This window comes from Haliotis cracherodii, unplaced genomic scaffold, assembly GCF_022045235.1.
Source record: "Haliotis cracherodii isolate W230 unplaced genomic scaffold, xgHalCrac1.p SCAF_10, whole genome shotgun sequence".
Classification (NCBI taxonomy): Eukaryota; Metazoa; Mollusca; class Gastropoda; order Lepetellida; family Haliotidae; genus Haliotis; species Haliotis cracherodii.
Window position 1 is genome coordinate 55,842,788 of NW_027266265.1, and position 16,742 is coordinate 55,859,529.

The 16,742-nt window shown below is 41.2% G+C and overlaps 1 protein-coding gene across 1 annotated transcript; it reads right to left on the reverse strand.

Annotated features, from left to right (window-relative positions):
- Window positions 1-1,404: 1,404 nt before the first annotated feature.
- Window positions 1,405-9,494, reverse strand: LOC139452724 (uncharacterized). The gene is made up of 5 exons (XM_071234303.1): window positions 9,410-9,494; window positions 6,018-6,245; window positions 4,244-4,381; window positions 2,721-2,944; window positions 1,405-1,764 (listed from the first exon to the last, which is right to left on the reverse strand). The coding sequence occupies exons 1-5, from the start codon at window positions 9,492-9,494 to the stop codon at window positions 1,405-1,407; spliced, it is 1,035 nt and encodes a 344-aa protein (XP_071090404.1).
- Between the last annotated feature and the right edge of the window lie 7,248 nt (window positions 9,495-16,742).

Sequence of the window (16,742 nt, forward strand, 5' to 3'; positions counted from 1 at the left end):
GTCACGGTGTGTGTGATTTATGAAGTATATCAGGACTGTCAGTGTGTCACGGTGTGTGTGCTTTATGAAGAGTATCAGGACTGTCAGTGTGTCACGGTGTGTGTGCTTTATGAAGTATATCAGGACTGTCTGTGTATCACGGTGTGTGTGCTTTATGAAGAGTATCAGGACTCTCTGTGTGTCACGGTGTGTGTGCTTTATGAAGTATATCAGGACTGTCTGTGTGTCACGGTGTGTGTGCTTTATGAAGTATATCAGGACGGTCTGTGTGTCACGGTGTGTGTGCTTTATGAAGTATATCAGGACTGTCAGTGTGTCACGGTGTGTGTGCTTTATGAAGAGTATCAGGACTGTCTGTGTGTCACGGTGTGTGTGCTTTATGAAGAGTATCAGGACTCTCTGTGTGTCACGGTGTGTGTGCTTTATGAAGTATATCAGGACTCTCTGTGTGTCACGGTGTGTGTGCTTTATGAAGTATATCAGGACTGTCTGTGTGTCACGGTGTGTCTGCTTTATGAAGTATATCAGGACTGTCGGTGTGTCACGGTGTGTCTGCTTTATGAAGTATATCAGGACTGTCTGTGTGTCACGGTGTGTGTGCTTTATGAAGTATATCAGGACTGTCGGTGTGTCACGGTGTGTGTGCTTTATGAAGTATATCAGGACTGTCTGTGTATCACGGTGTGTGTGCTTTATGAAGTATATCAGGACTGTCGGTGTGTCACGGTGTGTCTGCTTTATGAAGTATATCAGGACTGTCTGTGTGTCACGGTGTGTGTGCTTTATGAAGTATATCAGGACTGTCGGTGTGTCACGGTGTGTGTGCTTTATGAAGTATATCAGGACTGTCTGTGTGTCACGGTGTGTGTGCTTTATGAAGTATATCAGGACTGTCGGTGTGTCACGGTGTGTGTGCTTTATGAAGTATATCAGGACTGTCGGTGTGTCACGGTGTGTGTGCTTTATGAAGTATATCAGGACTGTCGGTGTGTCACGGTGTGTGTGATTTATGAAGTATATCAGGACTGTCGGTGTGTCACGGTGTGTGTGATTTATGAAGTATATCAGGACTGTCGGTGTGTCACGGTGTGTGTGCTTTATGAAGTATATCAGGACTGTCTGTGTGTCACGGTGTGTGTGCTTTATGAAGTATATCAGGACTGTCTGTGTGTCACGGTGTGTGTGCTTTATGAAGAGTATCAGGACTGTCTGTGTGTCACGGTGTGTGTGCTTTATGAAGAGTATCAGGACTGTCTGTGTGTCATGGTGTGTCTGCTTTATGAAGAGTATCAGGACGGTCTGTGTGTCACGGTGTGTCTGCTTTATGAAGTATATCAGGACTGTCTGTGTGTCACGGTGTGTGTGATTTATGAAATATACCACAACGGACTTCTGGCATAAGAGTTATATTTGTTGTGGCCCGTGTGCCCCCGTCCCTCCTGTTACTGAGGAGGCCATCACTGGAGCAGGGGCAGGTGCCATAACGGTGTCCGCTGGGAGGGTGTAGTTAACTGGTGCGGGTGCTGTCTCCATATAGGTCGGGGGCTCAGAAAAGCTGGGAGTCTCAAGGGAGGACTGCTGACTTTGAACCGTGGGCACCTGTTCGATATCTGAGTACTGTGTGAGGTTGCCGTTCTTTGTGGGGTACGGATGTGTTACATTTTGCACGTGGGGTTGGCCCCCTGAGCTCTGCGAGGTTTGAGTCATCGCCCAGCCCTGATGGGGTTGATTGAGGACCCAGCCTCGAACAGGTTGGGTTTGAATCTGTGAAAACAAGAAGTCTTATTTTACACATCCACCAATTATAGTTGTGCATTCATTTTATTTGATAGAGACTTGGATAGTGTTTCATTTAGGGACATGCTGTTAGTATATATACAAACAAAGGTAATTTTTTTACAAAATCTTGCTTTTGTCAATTGAGTTGACTTTCAAGTATAGTTGGTTTGGGAGAAAGAAAGAAATTGTTGTCTAAACAGTGTGTAAAGAGTTTTTTCTCTGGCCCAATTTGCCAAGACTCTTCCTAAAATATTCAGTACTATCCGACTTTTGTGAGAGTTTTGGACAGGGCCAGCCACTATACATCGTACATATACTTAAAAGCCAGCCACTATACATAGTACATAAACTTAAAAGCCAGCCACTATACATCGTACATAAACTTAAACGCCAGCCACTATACATAGTACATATACTTAAACGCCAGCCACTATACATAGTACATATACTTAAACGCCTGCCACTATACACAGTACATTAACTTAAACGCCAGCCACTATACATAGTACATATACTTAAACGCCAGCCACTATAGACAGTACATATACTTAAAAGCCAGCCACTATACATAGTACATAAACTTAAACGCCAGCCACTATACATAGTACATATACTTAAACGCCAGCCACTATAGACAGTACATATACTTAAAAGCCAGCCACTATACATCGTACATAAACTTAAACGCCAGCCACTATACATAGTACATAAACTTAAACGCCAGCCACTATACATAGTACATATACTTAAACGCCAGCCACTATACATAGTACATATACTTAAACGCCAGCCACTATACATTGTACATATACTTAAACGCCTGCCACTATACACAGTACATATACTTAAACGCCTGCCACTATACATCGTACATAAACTTAAACGCCAGCCACTATACATAGTACATATACTTAAACGACATCAAACAAGTATTTACGCACCCTTTTCCGACCCGAATATTTCTTCAAGAATATTATGAAGATGATCAATGCAGTAGTTGAGATGACCGCCGTCACGGTCAGACCGATTACCAAGCCGAGCCACCACCGACAGCCCTCCTCCTCATCCTGGTTGTTGCCGCAGTTGTCCCGGGAGTTGCATTTCAGGGCGTCATGGATGCAGCGATTATTATCGCAGTTGAAATGTTTCTTGCCACAATCGCCATCTGAAATGTGGGTTATTGAGCTGTTGAGTCAATCCGGTTCTCACGCACGTTACAACGTTGTAAATTGAAAGTGTTGCCAGAATTATGAAGAAGTATATCTGCGTGCATGAGTGAGTGAGTGACTTGGGTTTAACGCCGATTTGAACAATAGTCCAGTTGTATCACTGCGTGTCAGCTTGGTGTGGGAGGAAAACCCTAAGTGATGCAGTTCTCAGGCGTTACCACATTGGTGAAACCCACGAGAACGGGTAGGGTCCCGACAAACCTAGAAACACAATCGGGACTTCAAAGTGAGAGTAGACGAGGAGGATATGTCTTTCCAGCATCCACGGGGTTGATATATGAGGAAAACCCAGCGGGTTCAAACTCTCTTATCTAGAGGTTTACAACTTTAGTGAAACCTGAAGAACGGGCGTGGTGCTGACAGACCAAGAATCATAATCAGAGCGAATCTGGGATTCGAACTCACGACATAATGATAATGGGACGCGTAAATTGTGGCGAATATAACACCCGGCCCACCTGGTTGAATCAACCATTGCATGTGTTAGGGAGTACCACTTATTACCCAACACTGGATCCAACTAAAGATGCATAATGCATGTGTAAGGCAATATCAGTTAACAGATATCACTGTCCCGATCACCAATTGGTCGACTCACATAAGCGTTAGCGTGGGGATTGAATGTCCTAGTTTTAGCACGCGATTCTCTTTAACTACATTTACTCTGAAGTACTCTGGGTAATTCAAAGAATACATTACTAACAACTCAGACTAAAGGCTTATCTGTCCCTCTTGATTCAATGTCAATATTCCCCGCCATGGCTTGGGAATTTCTCATAGCTCGTAGATTATTCTATAAATATTCGAATTCATTACCTACGCGGGCAAACATAGCGGGGTTCATAAAAACAATATGTGCCCTTGGGTCATATGACGTCATGAGACAAAAGTGTTTTGTTTCCGTCATTCGGGCGGCATTGTTGACGTCATTCGAATCTTATTTTGACGCGAGATGGAATAACGTCACACTAGAAACGACGTCATAGCTGAAGACTGTTGACGCCATTCCACAAATTGTGATTCCGCTTTCCTTATAGGTACACACTGAAATTCGTCTCTGTATGTAGACATCTACTTCGGTAAAAAATATAACATTATCTTCGTGTTCATGGCATACCATGTTTACGACACCTGTGCCAAAATCCCGGTATTTCCCTTGCTCTCGCTCGGGAAATACCGGAACTTACTTACATGGTATGACATGAACACGAAGATAATATCCTCTATATACATACTCTTGGTCTTGAACATTGTTACCAGGATACTCATCCCTCCGTCATTTCCATCTCCATCACTGAGGAATAGCAAGTTGCCTGTTGAGCCTTGGGTGGTGTATACGTTGCGTGGCTGGACACACACAAATGCATTTATCGCTGAAAGAAAGACAATTGAAAAAAAAAAAATTTTCTGCTTAATTGCATATTGTTCATGGCAATACTTATTATTTTCAAAAAGTATGACAAATGTGTATATAATGATACGTCTGTCCTATTGTGAGTACGGAACTTGAGAAATTAATTCAAACAAATTACCAGTGCATTTTGCACATTTCCAATGGCCTATTTAAGGCAATCTGTATCAAGATAAACGTTTGTAAACATTTCAATGTTTCAGTTTTCAAAACCTGCAAAGAAACTTCATGGCACTTCGCCCTTTCACCGAGTAGAGAATGTGAGACTGCTGCCACATTCCAATACGTTTTCCACGGTAAGTATAATAATATAATTCATCTGAGAATTTAACTGAACAGTCATCCCTATTTACTCTAGATTAGCCAGGTCAACTGTGAAGCCGTGAATGATACGTCTTCAGCAACCCGTGCTTGCCGTAAACTGCGACTATGCTTGTGGTAAGAGGCAACAAACGGGATAGGGTGGTCAGGCTCGCTGAACTGCTTAATGCATGTCATCGCATCCCAAATTCGTGGATCGATGCTCATGATGTCAGTCACTGGATTGTCTCGTCCAGACTCGATTATTTACAGACCGCCGTCATGTAGCGCGAATATTGCTGAGTGCGGCGTTAAACAACAAACAAACAAACAAACACTTCCGTGGGATTGTCCACCTCGGTGAGCTCATGGGATTACCGGTGAACACAGTTACCCAAGCGGTAATACACTAATACACATGCGATCACAACTTGATCATTTGATCGGATATTGGACGACGTCATTGTTTAGAGGGAAGTGTGCAGTGAGTCGTTTCCCGTAGATGTAGTTGGGCAACACAATGGACGCAATGGCCGAACCATCGTTTTCAAAAGAGGGAAAAAATGACAATTGTTATTGAGAGGAATGATACAGATAATCGACGTGAAAATTGTGAGAATATCCGGGAAATAACAAACGTAACCCCCATTCATGAAATGGACCTGTCCGACATTTGCCGAGGTCGTATTGTATTCAGGGAGTCATCATTATTTAATTTAGTTAAGCGCTTTAAAGATTGTACATTAAATTAACATCCTTAAAAAGGCTGTACAAAATGTTGATATCTCATATAAGAAATAAAAGACTTGTGGTCGTTGTTTAGCGTACAATAAAACACTGCTAGGAGAATAAACCGCTCGGGCTGCGCACCTCATGGTTTATTCTCCCTGCAGTGTTTTATTGTAGGACAATCAACTCCTACTCGTTGTTTATTTCTTAAATCTTGTGAATTGCCATGATACCTCATATGCCAATATTACCTTGATCATTCAGATGTGCTTTAAATCCGCGGGGGGTTCAGGTGAGAAAATAGGTCTCCACTCATAAAGCTAAGGTTGCTGAGGCAACTACAGTAAACTACGGTTATAACGAACTTGCTTATAACGAACTGACGGATATAACGAACTTACTTTTTGGTCCCGACTATTTACTGATATTATACTGTATATATGCTTATAACGAACTACGGTTATAACGAACTATAATTAGTAGTCCCTTTGAGTTCGTTATAACCGTACTTTACTGTACCTGTATTCTATTAATCCCCTGTGAGGAGAAGATGGGATTCACTCACTTACCATCTGGAGCTGTAATGGTCTCGCCGTACACACCCATGAAGTCGTTACAAGTGTCTGTCTCAACAGACAGGAATTTGAACATCAGTCTGTAGCCTGTTTTAGCCACCACCTTGACAAAACAGGTACTGTTGGCAGGGTAGGTATTGAACCTGGATATTTTCACTATTAGTTCCGTGGAAGCAATCAAGCCGAATTTGATTGGCACGTAGCACATCTCGTCCATGTACACTGAAATATAACATACAACATATAATTTGCCAGATTTACGTATATCCGACAGCCCCAGATGTTGTGGCTATCACATGGAAGATGCACTTCATTTCGTTCCTACCTGTCCCTTAAAGGCAAAATATGCATTATTTCGTAAAAGTCTACGATTTAAATTCATGTTTAAATGGCAATTTACATTTAACGACTGTAACAAATCTTGAAATTTTGAAATCAGTTGATAGTTCTATTCTTTCTTCCTGCCGATTTAGAAATTTTGTCTGAGTTATTTCTTCTTCTTTTTCTTTTTTAAGCAATGTTTGCTTTGCTACATGATACTGCGATGTTGTTGTGCTGGATGTAAATAATAACGTTGCTGTAGTTACGAAAGAAAATCGATAACATAACACTTACAGTACAATAATTAACAAGTTACTTTAATGTCAATAATACAATGTCACTATATCTCATGTTACTTTCAATACATTGTAATTTGTATATGTATCAAGTTTGGGAGACTCATTCAGATAAGCACTTTATGAAAATAAATATGTTAATATCTAATATAAGATCCAAATCGGTGCATCTACAATACCGACGTTAATTAAAGGGACGGTAATGTGTCTGTTATACCTAGCTTTGTCTGGTTTTGTGTTTGTTGTTTATAGAACACCAATCGTACAAAATTAGACAAAGCTAGGTCTGATATATGTTCAAGTGGATTTTGTGTGAAAAAAGTACCGATAATGACGTTACAACCTTTGACAAGGAACCACCACTTCACCAAGGAATGACAGATTGTGTTAAATAACAGACCATATTTGCCATTGTGCATATTAATTCATTTCAATGCTTATTGGTCAATTGAAGCCATGCTGCTTCTTTGTGAATAACAATATGAAATATATTTTTAAAGTTTACACGACATATGGCTTTTCCATTGGACGTGAGGTGGTCACATGACCGTGAAATTGACGTTTCTAAGTGTGTGAACGACACTTACGTTTTTCACGAGCCCCGTGTTCTTGAAATGAGGTTAACACAGGCGGACTACTTCCACATTCCTGGGGAAAACACTGGAAAGTTCCTAGCACGAAAGCATACAGAAGCGTTCTTTCTGATCATGTAAACCCTTTAATCTTGAACTCATCGTTTCAGTATACATTGAGAAACGTCAGAGGGTTTGACTGAATGATTGTTCGCGAATATCCTCGCTACGGTCCATCCCAATGAACAAAACGAAGACATGCACATCCAAACTATGGTAGTATCGACTCGAACCGTGTCTTGGCTGACAGTGATCGTCTACAGCAATCTATGAATTTACATTAGTGTCTGTTTGACACATCTTTAATCACTATTCAACGATCGGCCAGTTAATCAATGATGACTTACCCATGTAACCTCTCCAGTTTCATAAACAACTTCCGAAATCTCTCCCGTAACGTTTATCGTGTCGGCCATTTTGACGTCTTGTACTTGATGTAAATGTATTACGACGCGCTGTCATTGTGACTGAATTACTGAGGTAGTTCTTAAAGACCTTTCTTATCTAATATCTAATTCTATCTAAGGATGTTATTTGAGTACATTTGTTATGAAGAAACTACATAAGTTGTCCCTGTTGAGCATGTTGAGCATACATAAGCTCATATCACCTCTCGTTTTGAGGAACTATTTTATTCCGCGATACAGCAGGTTGTTGTATGGCTGTCAGTGTTTAAACATGAAGTCACACGTACTAAATACAATTGTGGATATATCAAGGTCTACGTCCTTTGAGGTAAAACTAGTGACATAAAAATTATAAGAATTGACTTTCACTTTGTCGCAAGCTCCGACGTTGATACAGTTTGGCTCTCACTCAATGAAGGTTCATACTCCAATGATCTCACACAAAGTGAAAGTAAATGCTTAAATGAGGTCATACAATATTCAGTACAGCACAAATTTTTATTTTCTCATCACCAAACATGTTTATTTTATCGAGTGTTATTTGAACATGTTATTTGACGACACAATAAAAACATACAGTAAACACGGTAATAACGAACACGCTTATAACGAACTGACGGATATAACAAACTTACTTTTTTGGTCCCGACTATTAGTTGTAGTTATGCTGTATATATGCTTATGACGAACTACGGTTATAACGAACTAAAATTAGTAGTCCCTTTGAGTTCGTTATAACTGTAGTTTACCGTATATATTTTTATATTTTAAGATAAATGCAGTATTTCATCACTATAGAAACAGATTTATTTCAGTGAGTTTCTTTGTAAGGTTGATAGTTCATACTAAGTCCTTAATTCTCTTTCTTCGAAAGACCACGTGTAATTATAGCATAACAAAAACGGAATTGCGGAATTCCCTGCATGTAAGTCGGGGTTTTTTTAAAAGTGACGTAATGTTGAGCAGGATCTGCTGGCAGAATATGATGCTTGTAACAGCACAACTATATGATATTATAATGAAGACGTCCCAGAGTAAACTGCTTGTAGGAGAACTCCACAATCACAAATCATTTTTCTCGATTTATTTATACAACGAGAAGGGTGTACACATTTAAGAACATATCACGTAGCGAGCCAGACCCGTAACTTAACAAGGTTCGCCTGGAAGCAAACGCACAAGACACGAAGAAGTACTTGCAGTAAACCTAAACGCTATCTGACGATTCAACATCTATATACTTTAAAACAGGGCCTCAGATTACGTTCCGTTAGTTCTGACGCATGGAGGGGCGGTCGGGTAGCCTAGTGGTTAAAGCGTTCGCTCGTCACGCCGAAGACCCGGTTTCGATTCCCGACTTGGATACAATGTGTGAAGCCAATTTCTGGTGTCCCTCGTCGTGATATTGCATGAATATTGCTAAAAGCGGCGTAAAACCAAACTCACTCACTCACTCTGACGCATGGTCCTTGCCAGGCCGCGGTTTTCACCGACTCAGGATAAATGCTCGTGTGATGTATTTTCGGAAAAGGTCTCGTCAACATGGTCTCTACTTTTTTATACGATTGTTTTAATGAAGTACATTTATGAATGTAACTTAGAGTATTTGAGGAATCAAAATATTAAATATAGTTAAAATATGACCCATCAGCCCATATCTATAAAAAAATATAAAAAACTGAAACAAGAATACAATGTTTTTGTTTGAAGTGACCTTACAGTGGACTTACTCGTTATATCTTCTGAAGCGGATGATTCACGAATGGAACAAACAAGAAACATCAGGCCCAAGAATCTGGTAAATACCGCCACCATGTTCGTACGAGTCTTTCAGTATGACACGACCAGCTTGAGCTAAAGCACAACGAAATGTAGTATTGTATTAATTAAACGTGGAAAGTACCATCCCCGGAGAGCAAGTAGCTGCACCCACACCGCAAGTGGCGTTTGTGTGTGTTTCACAATACCTGTGCCGTGTACCTGTTGTTAAGGCAAGGTAACGCTTCAGTTGGTTACAACCATATAGCTGCTGCCCTAACGAATCCATTACAGGTCTATTGTTAGGAGGATCGTTGGCTTACAAAAAGACGATTACAGCGTTTGGATGACTGCCTTTAGTTCCTCACATGGTTATGATGCGATGGAGTATTTCGCAATGAAAACAAACTATTACTAATATATTGCTCAACTGCTGAATAGGGATATTCAGATGTGCCATTCTTTTTAAATATTCACTTGACATATATGAATCATTTTTTGTATTATGGAAAGATTCAACATATCCCTATCACACGTGGAGTAGTATATATAGTCAAAACTATTTAGGCAGCTGTTCCCGGTCAATGACAAAACATATAGGAGGCTGACAGAATGAATTAATATTGTTTTATGTCGCACCAGCAATTTTCCAGCTATTCCGACTGACAGAAACGGGCCCCGCTACAGATTTGTTTGTTGTTTAACACCGCAATCAACAATACTCCATGATAGCGGCCTGTAAATAATGGTAGTCTGAACCGGACAATCCAGTGATTGATATCATGAGCATCGATCAACGCAATTGGGATACGATGACCTGTTATATCAACCAAGTCGTTGAGCCTGGCCAACCGATCCCGTTAGTCGCCGCTTACGACCAGCATAGTCGCCTTTTACAGCAAGCATGGGTTGCTGAAGACCTATTCTACCCCGGGTCTTCACGGTTCCCAGCTACAGAAAGACTACAGGCTCCAGTCTTTCAGGTTGGAACGACACTACCTACTCCGTTCTGTGTGTAAATGGCAAATTGTTTCCGTGTTATTAGGGTAGTTGTTTAGTGGTAGACTGATATGTATCAGCGGATAGGCAAAGAGTTTCTCATTTTTGATAACCATGACTCTTATTAAATGTGTTAGAACTGCCACTTAACACGAGACATGTTCCTTTTAAAGCGTGTCATCGTGAAGAAGAGTGAGTGAGTGAGTGAGTATGGTTTTACTCCGCTTTTAGCAATAATGTATAACAGCGGGAGACGCCAGAAATGGGCCTCTCATCGTGAAGAAGAATATTAACTCTCATAGGCTAAACCATTCACGAGAATCTGATTAACTCCCATGATGTTTTCAGCAAAATAGTGGGATTTGTTTAGAAAAAATCACCCACCCATGCACTCATCAAATCTTACCAATAGTTTAGTTCTAAACATCTTCAGAGAGATAATACTAAACGTTCAGTTTCAACTTTTATTCTTGTATTCATCTGTCTATCTGATAGTGCTTTATGTTGGATATGTACAATATGAGAGAAGGTCATGGGAATTAATGAATTAGCCCAGTGGGTAAAGTGTTAGCTTGTGACACTACGATCCTGGTTCGATTCTTCACATGGGTACAATGTGTAGAGTCCATTCCTGGTGCTCAAAGCGGCGTTAAACCCAATTCATTTTCTCATGATTTGTTTTTAAAAAGTGACCCCCTTCCTTCCATATTCATAAGCAATCTCTGCTAAAAGCAGCGTCTAGATTATAGATTGTAGATTATATTAACACACTCACTTACTCACTCACGCAACCCCAAACCCACTCACTCATTCCATGTTGGTTTTTACGAGAACACGTTCCACTTGCATTTCAGAGCCAGACCCTGGCCATATAAAACTATTTCTCCGGTATAATGTCATCTTTCGAAGCTGTTTGGGGTTCGTGGAAACGCCTACCGTATCAACATCATTGTATCCATCTGTTCATTCGAGTTTTATGATGCAGCGACTACCGGAACATATTTATGTAAGACAGTGAAGATATGTTGAATTATTGAAAAGGAGCGTGCGTCAGATCGAGAAGTATTGATCTTTGATCGATTTGCACGTTATTCTACAGTACTGTTGAGACAGTTTGACGAACTATGTTTGATGGGGGGAGAATTTATGGATGCTAGCTTCTTTATTGCGAGGAACACAACGTTCATCGGCAGTATCTCAGCCATATAGTGTCGATCTAGTGTCACGTGAGTGAGTGAGTTAAAGTTTTACATCACATCGGCAGTCTCTCAGCCATATAGTGACGATCTAGTGTCACGTGAGTGAGTGAGTGAGTTAAAGTTTTACGCCACATCGGCAGTATCTCAGCCATATAGTGACGATCTAGTGTCACGTGAGTGAGTGAGTGAGTTAAAGTTTTACGCCACATCGGCAGTATCTCAGCCATATAGTGACGAGTGATGAAGGAGAAAATATAACATCAAAAGCGTTGTGCTCCTCAAATAAAGTAGCTGTTATCCACAAACTCTCCTCCTTATTGGGGGCGGTCGGGTAGCCTCGTGGTTAAAGCGTTCGCCCGTCACGCCGAAGACACGGGTTCGATTACCGACAGGGGTACAATGTGTGAAGCCCATTTCTGGTTTCCCCCGCCGTGATATTGCTGGAATATTGCTAAAAGCGGCGTACAACCATACTCACTCAATCTTCCTTATGGGTATCACTTCTATATGCCATTCACAAACATTATTTTTTTGTTGCATAAATAAGTTTACCTATCGTCCTTAATAGATGTCTTACGAATTCATTAAAATCAGATCTTAGTGCTCGCACCCGCTACACAAAGATCTGAGGACATCTCAGGTCACGTCGGAACGACCTATCGTGATTTTTGACCAATGAAATGACTTACAAGAAATCGCCATTAGCCAATCAGAAATTCAAAATTAGAAAACTGAAAGAAAACAATTCGAGAATGCCTATTGATGGCCAATATTTTTCCCATTGAAGCGTTAGATAAACGACGAATTTGATGAATCAGTCGTACAGCCCGTCGCTCGAACACTGCGTGTTAACCGTTTCGATATTCCATGATTAGAAACACATTCCGAATGCCACTTTACCGGTCTGGTAAGCGACGCTCTGGTTGGTCGAGTGAAAGGTCGTGGCCGATAATGGGATCACTTCTTTATGCAGAGACTTCAATTGGATATGGAAAGGGTTTTGTCGCTTTATTTATTATTATTCAGATCTTTATTCACAAAGTAAAAATGTGTTTAGATCCTAAACACAATCTTAGAGACGTTCCTTGTCCCATAAGACACGTTGAGGTCTTAACATGTTTAGGATTAATGTCTTAACCTGTTTAAGATTGTGTTCACTCACCCCTTGCTCTCCTTTTTCCTCACCTCCTTCCTCACCCCTTGCTAACCTCCTTCCTCACCCCCTTACTCACCCCCTTACTCACCTTCTTACTCACCCCCTTACCCACCCCTTCCTCACCCCTTACTCACCTCCTTACACACCCCTTAATCACCTCCTTACTCACCCCCTTACTCACCTCCCTACTCACCCCTTACTCACCTCCTTACTCAACCTCACCTCCTTACTCAACCTCTTACTCACCTCCTTACTCACCTCCCTACTCACCCCTTACTCACCTCCTTACTCAACCTCACCTCCTTACTCAACCTCTTACTCACCTCCTTACTCACCTCCTTACTCAACCTCTTACTCACCTTCTTACTCACCTCCTTACTCACCCCCTTACTCACCCCCTTACTCACCTTCTTACTCACCTCCTTACTCACCCCTTACTCATCTACCTACACACCTCTTTACTCACCTCCTTACACACCCCTTACTCACCTCCTTACTCACCCCCTTACTCACCTCCCTACTCACCCCTTACTCACCTCCTTACTCAACCTCACCTCCTTACTCAACCTCTTACTCACCTCCTTACTCACCTCCTTACTCACCCCCTTACTCACTTCCTTACTCACCCCTTACTCACCTCCTTACTCACCTCCTTACTCAACCTCTTACTCACCTTCTTACTCACCTCCTTACTCACCCCCTTACTCACCCCCTTACTCACCTTCTTACTCACCTCCTTACTCACCCCCTTACCCACCCCTTCCTCACCCCTTACTCACCTCCTTACACACCCCTTACTCACCTCCTTACTCACCCCCTTACTCACCTCCCTACTCACCCCTTACTCACCTCCTTACTCAACCTCACCTCCTTACTCAACCTCTTACTCACCTCCTTACTCACCCCCTTACTCACTTCCTTACTCACCCCTTACTCACCTCCTTACTCACCTCCTTACTCACCCCCTTACTCACCTTCTTACTCACCTCCTTACTCACCCCCTTACTCATCTACCTACACACCTCTTTACTCACATCCTTACTCAACCTCACCTCCTTACTCAACCTCTTACTCACCTCCTTACTCAACCTCTTACTCACCTCCCTACTCACCCCTTACTCACCTCCTTACTCAACCTCACCTCCTTACTCAACCTCTTACTCACCTCCTTACTCACTTCCTTACTCACCCCTTACTCACCTCCTTCCTCACCTCCTTACTCATCCCTTACTCACCTCCTTACTCACCTTCTTACTCACCTCCTTACTCACCCCCTTACTCATCTACCTACACACCTCTTTACTCACATCCTTACTCACATCCTGACTCACCTCCTTACACACACCCTTACTTCCGATGTGACAATGCTCTGAACTCTCATCACGTGATACTATTCAATGCTCCAGTCGATAGACAACAGGTAAACATATTTGCCAGGCACATTTATCCTCAAATCTGGCATTACTTCACGTCAATGTGTAACGAAGCAGCGCAACACCCTGATGGTATTCTAACTGTTGACCTGAGACCTTATACTAGTGAAAAGGAACGACTACACTCCTATATCCAGGCAATAACTTTGAACAAACAGTAGATTAACACATCAACTCAACCTGATTTGACCCATGACATCTGCTCTGTAAAAGTGATGTTTCAACCAAGAGGTACACAGATGCATGGCAACTCTCAGCCACATCACACCACTTCATCAGTATGTGAGGCACACGTTCATACAAGCATAAACTTCAATAATAATAATTTTGATGACCTGAAAGAGCGCGTTGACAACCATACAAGTTCCCATGTCATGGCTGCGGTTTGTGCCGAATCTGGAGTAAACACGCAAGACCTACAACTTCAAACCAAGGCGTGGTGCCCCGAGAACAAAAGGAAGTCGTTCAGAAAAGGTGACGAGGATGTTGACGACGACAATGATGCTGCGGCTGTGCAGAAAGGAGGGGGAGCAATACCTGAACATAATCTGAGTGGAAACGAATGGCAGGAAGTCGGTCTGCATTGCGTGTGGGTCCGTGTCAATGCTATCTTTCGAGAGGGTATGAAACTTAAACGAAAACAATATCGGGGGCGCAAAGAAAGTCTGGGGAGTGGACTGATGAGAAACTGAAAAGAACATGGGAAACATGTTTGTCAGTTCACTGCATTGTGTTCTCGAAGTTACTAGATAGTTCTCAGAGGCACCATTATCTCGTTCTGTACGTGATCGATTGAGTGACACGCATCCACCACAGATCAAACCGTGATCAAAGACAAGATACGGTGTCTCTTGAAATCACTCTTGAAAGACATTCTGACCCGTGAAGAACGGGAGTAGAATAGGTCATCAGCAACCCATTCTTGCCGTAAAGGGCGACTATTATCACTTCATTACATGTTCTCCAATGGCAGGAGAAGGCCATGTTGCCATAGTTTCATATAAAATCTACTACTAGTAATCTACAATGGTATTTCTCTACGAAATGATTTTAAAATGAACAATAAAAGAACTTAGACAAAATAACACTATAATTTCTGAGGCGATTACTTTAATTACCCAATCTGAATCAAGTATTTACTCATGGTGGAATGTAGATTGAGTAGGTCGCTTAGATCTAGGTCAAAGTATATCTACATATACTGTTCTTCTAAGCTAAAAACACACCTATTTAAATAATGAATCATCGAGGATTCATCAATTTTGCAACAATCAGCTCGAAGAATGATTTCGTCGCTATGTGCTGTTTCAAATGTTATTGGTTTTTAAAGGTAGTCATCTAGGCATACTAAAAGGCGTGAAGATCGAAAGTAACACGTGACCTAATTCGTAACACTGGGATTTCCTTCGTGCCCACGTCAGCAGTACGACATCTTTATTAAACGTATCAAGTAACGTAGTAAACGTTGTATACTGTTCTGCTTTTTTTACACGACCTCTCGACGTCTACTGTTAACGCTTAGCACTCTATAACTGCATCTTGGCAGATGTCATTGTACTTGATCACGGCAGTCACAACTCGCATGTTAAGCATGGACTTACCACAGCCGTAGTAATAAAATTACTTTTTATTATATACATATGAATGAAATACTGGAAATTTATCAGTGACGATAGATCAAGTTATCAGTCACTAGTGACTGATATAAAAAAAAGTTATATCAGTCACTAGTGACTGATATAAACAAGGTGCCGGAACTACTTTCTCCTGAATCAAAACATTACGTTTACGTCAGATGCCGACTGTCTCAACTACAGGTGCATAGCTTCTCTTCAACTGACCACAGGAACTTTTTGACGAGTCTGATGTCTGGAAATAACATCAATGGCAATGTTAATATCACTCTTGCGCCGGACATGCTTCGCCAGACATTAGGCACAACTGGCGACAGCGAGACGTACCGCCGAGGCGAGAAGCGCCCGCTTGAATTTTCCGAGAATTGAACTTTCCTAATTTAATTCATGACAGCAGTTTCAGTTAAAATGTTCGGGGTTCTATAAATGTGTTTATGTCAACGTTCATACTTATCTGTGAGAAAATTTGATCAAATTTTGTAAGCCTGGAGAGCGCTCAGCTGATCGTTCGACATGGTCACAGTACTAACTGTTTATGTATTCCTACGCCAATAAAATAATCGCTGTTTGAAAATGATTTCTGTTTTCATTTTAAACAGGAATGTTTAATTATGACAAACAAAAATGTGCACGGAACTTAATACTGGATATGAAATAATATATTTCGCATAACATATATTAACAGGGCTAGTTTTATTCACGAACTATATTCTTTTCGCAAACCCCCTTTATACGACGGTGGTTAAGGGGCGACAGGGAGAACTTAGTAATTTATCAGACACTGTTTTCGAAAAAATATATAAATTGCAGTAATAAAAATAAAACATGTATATAATAAATAGAAAATTCAATGTGTTTTCTCAAATACCACTTTTATCTCATCT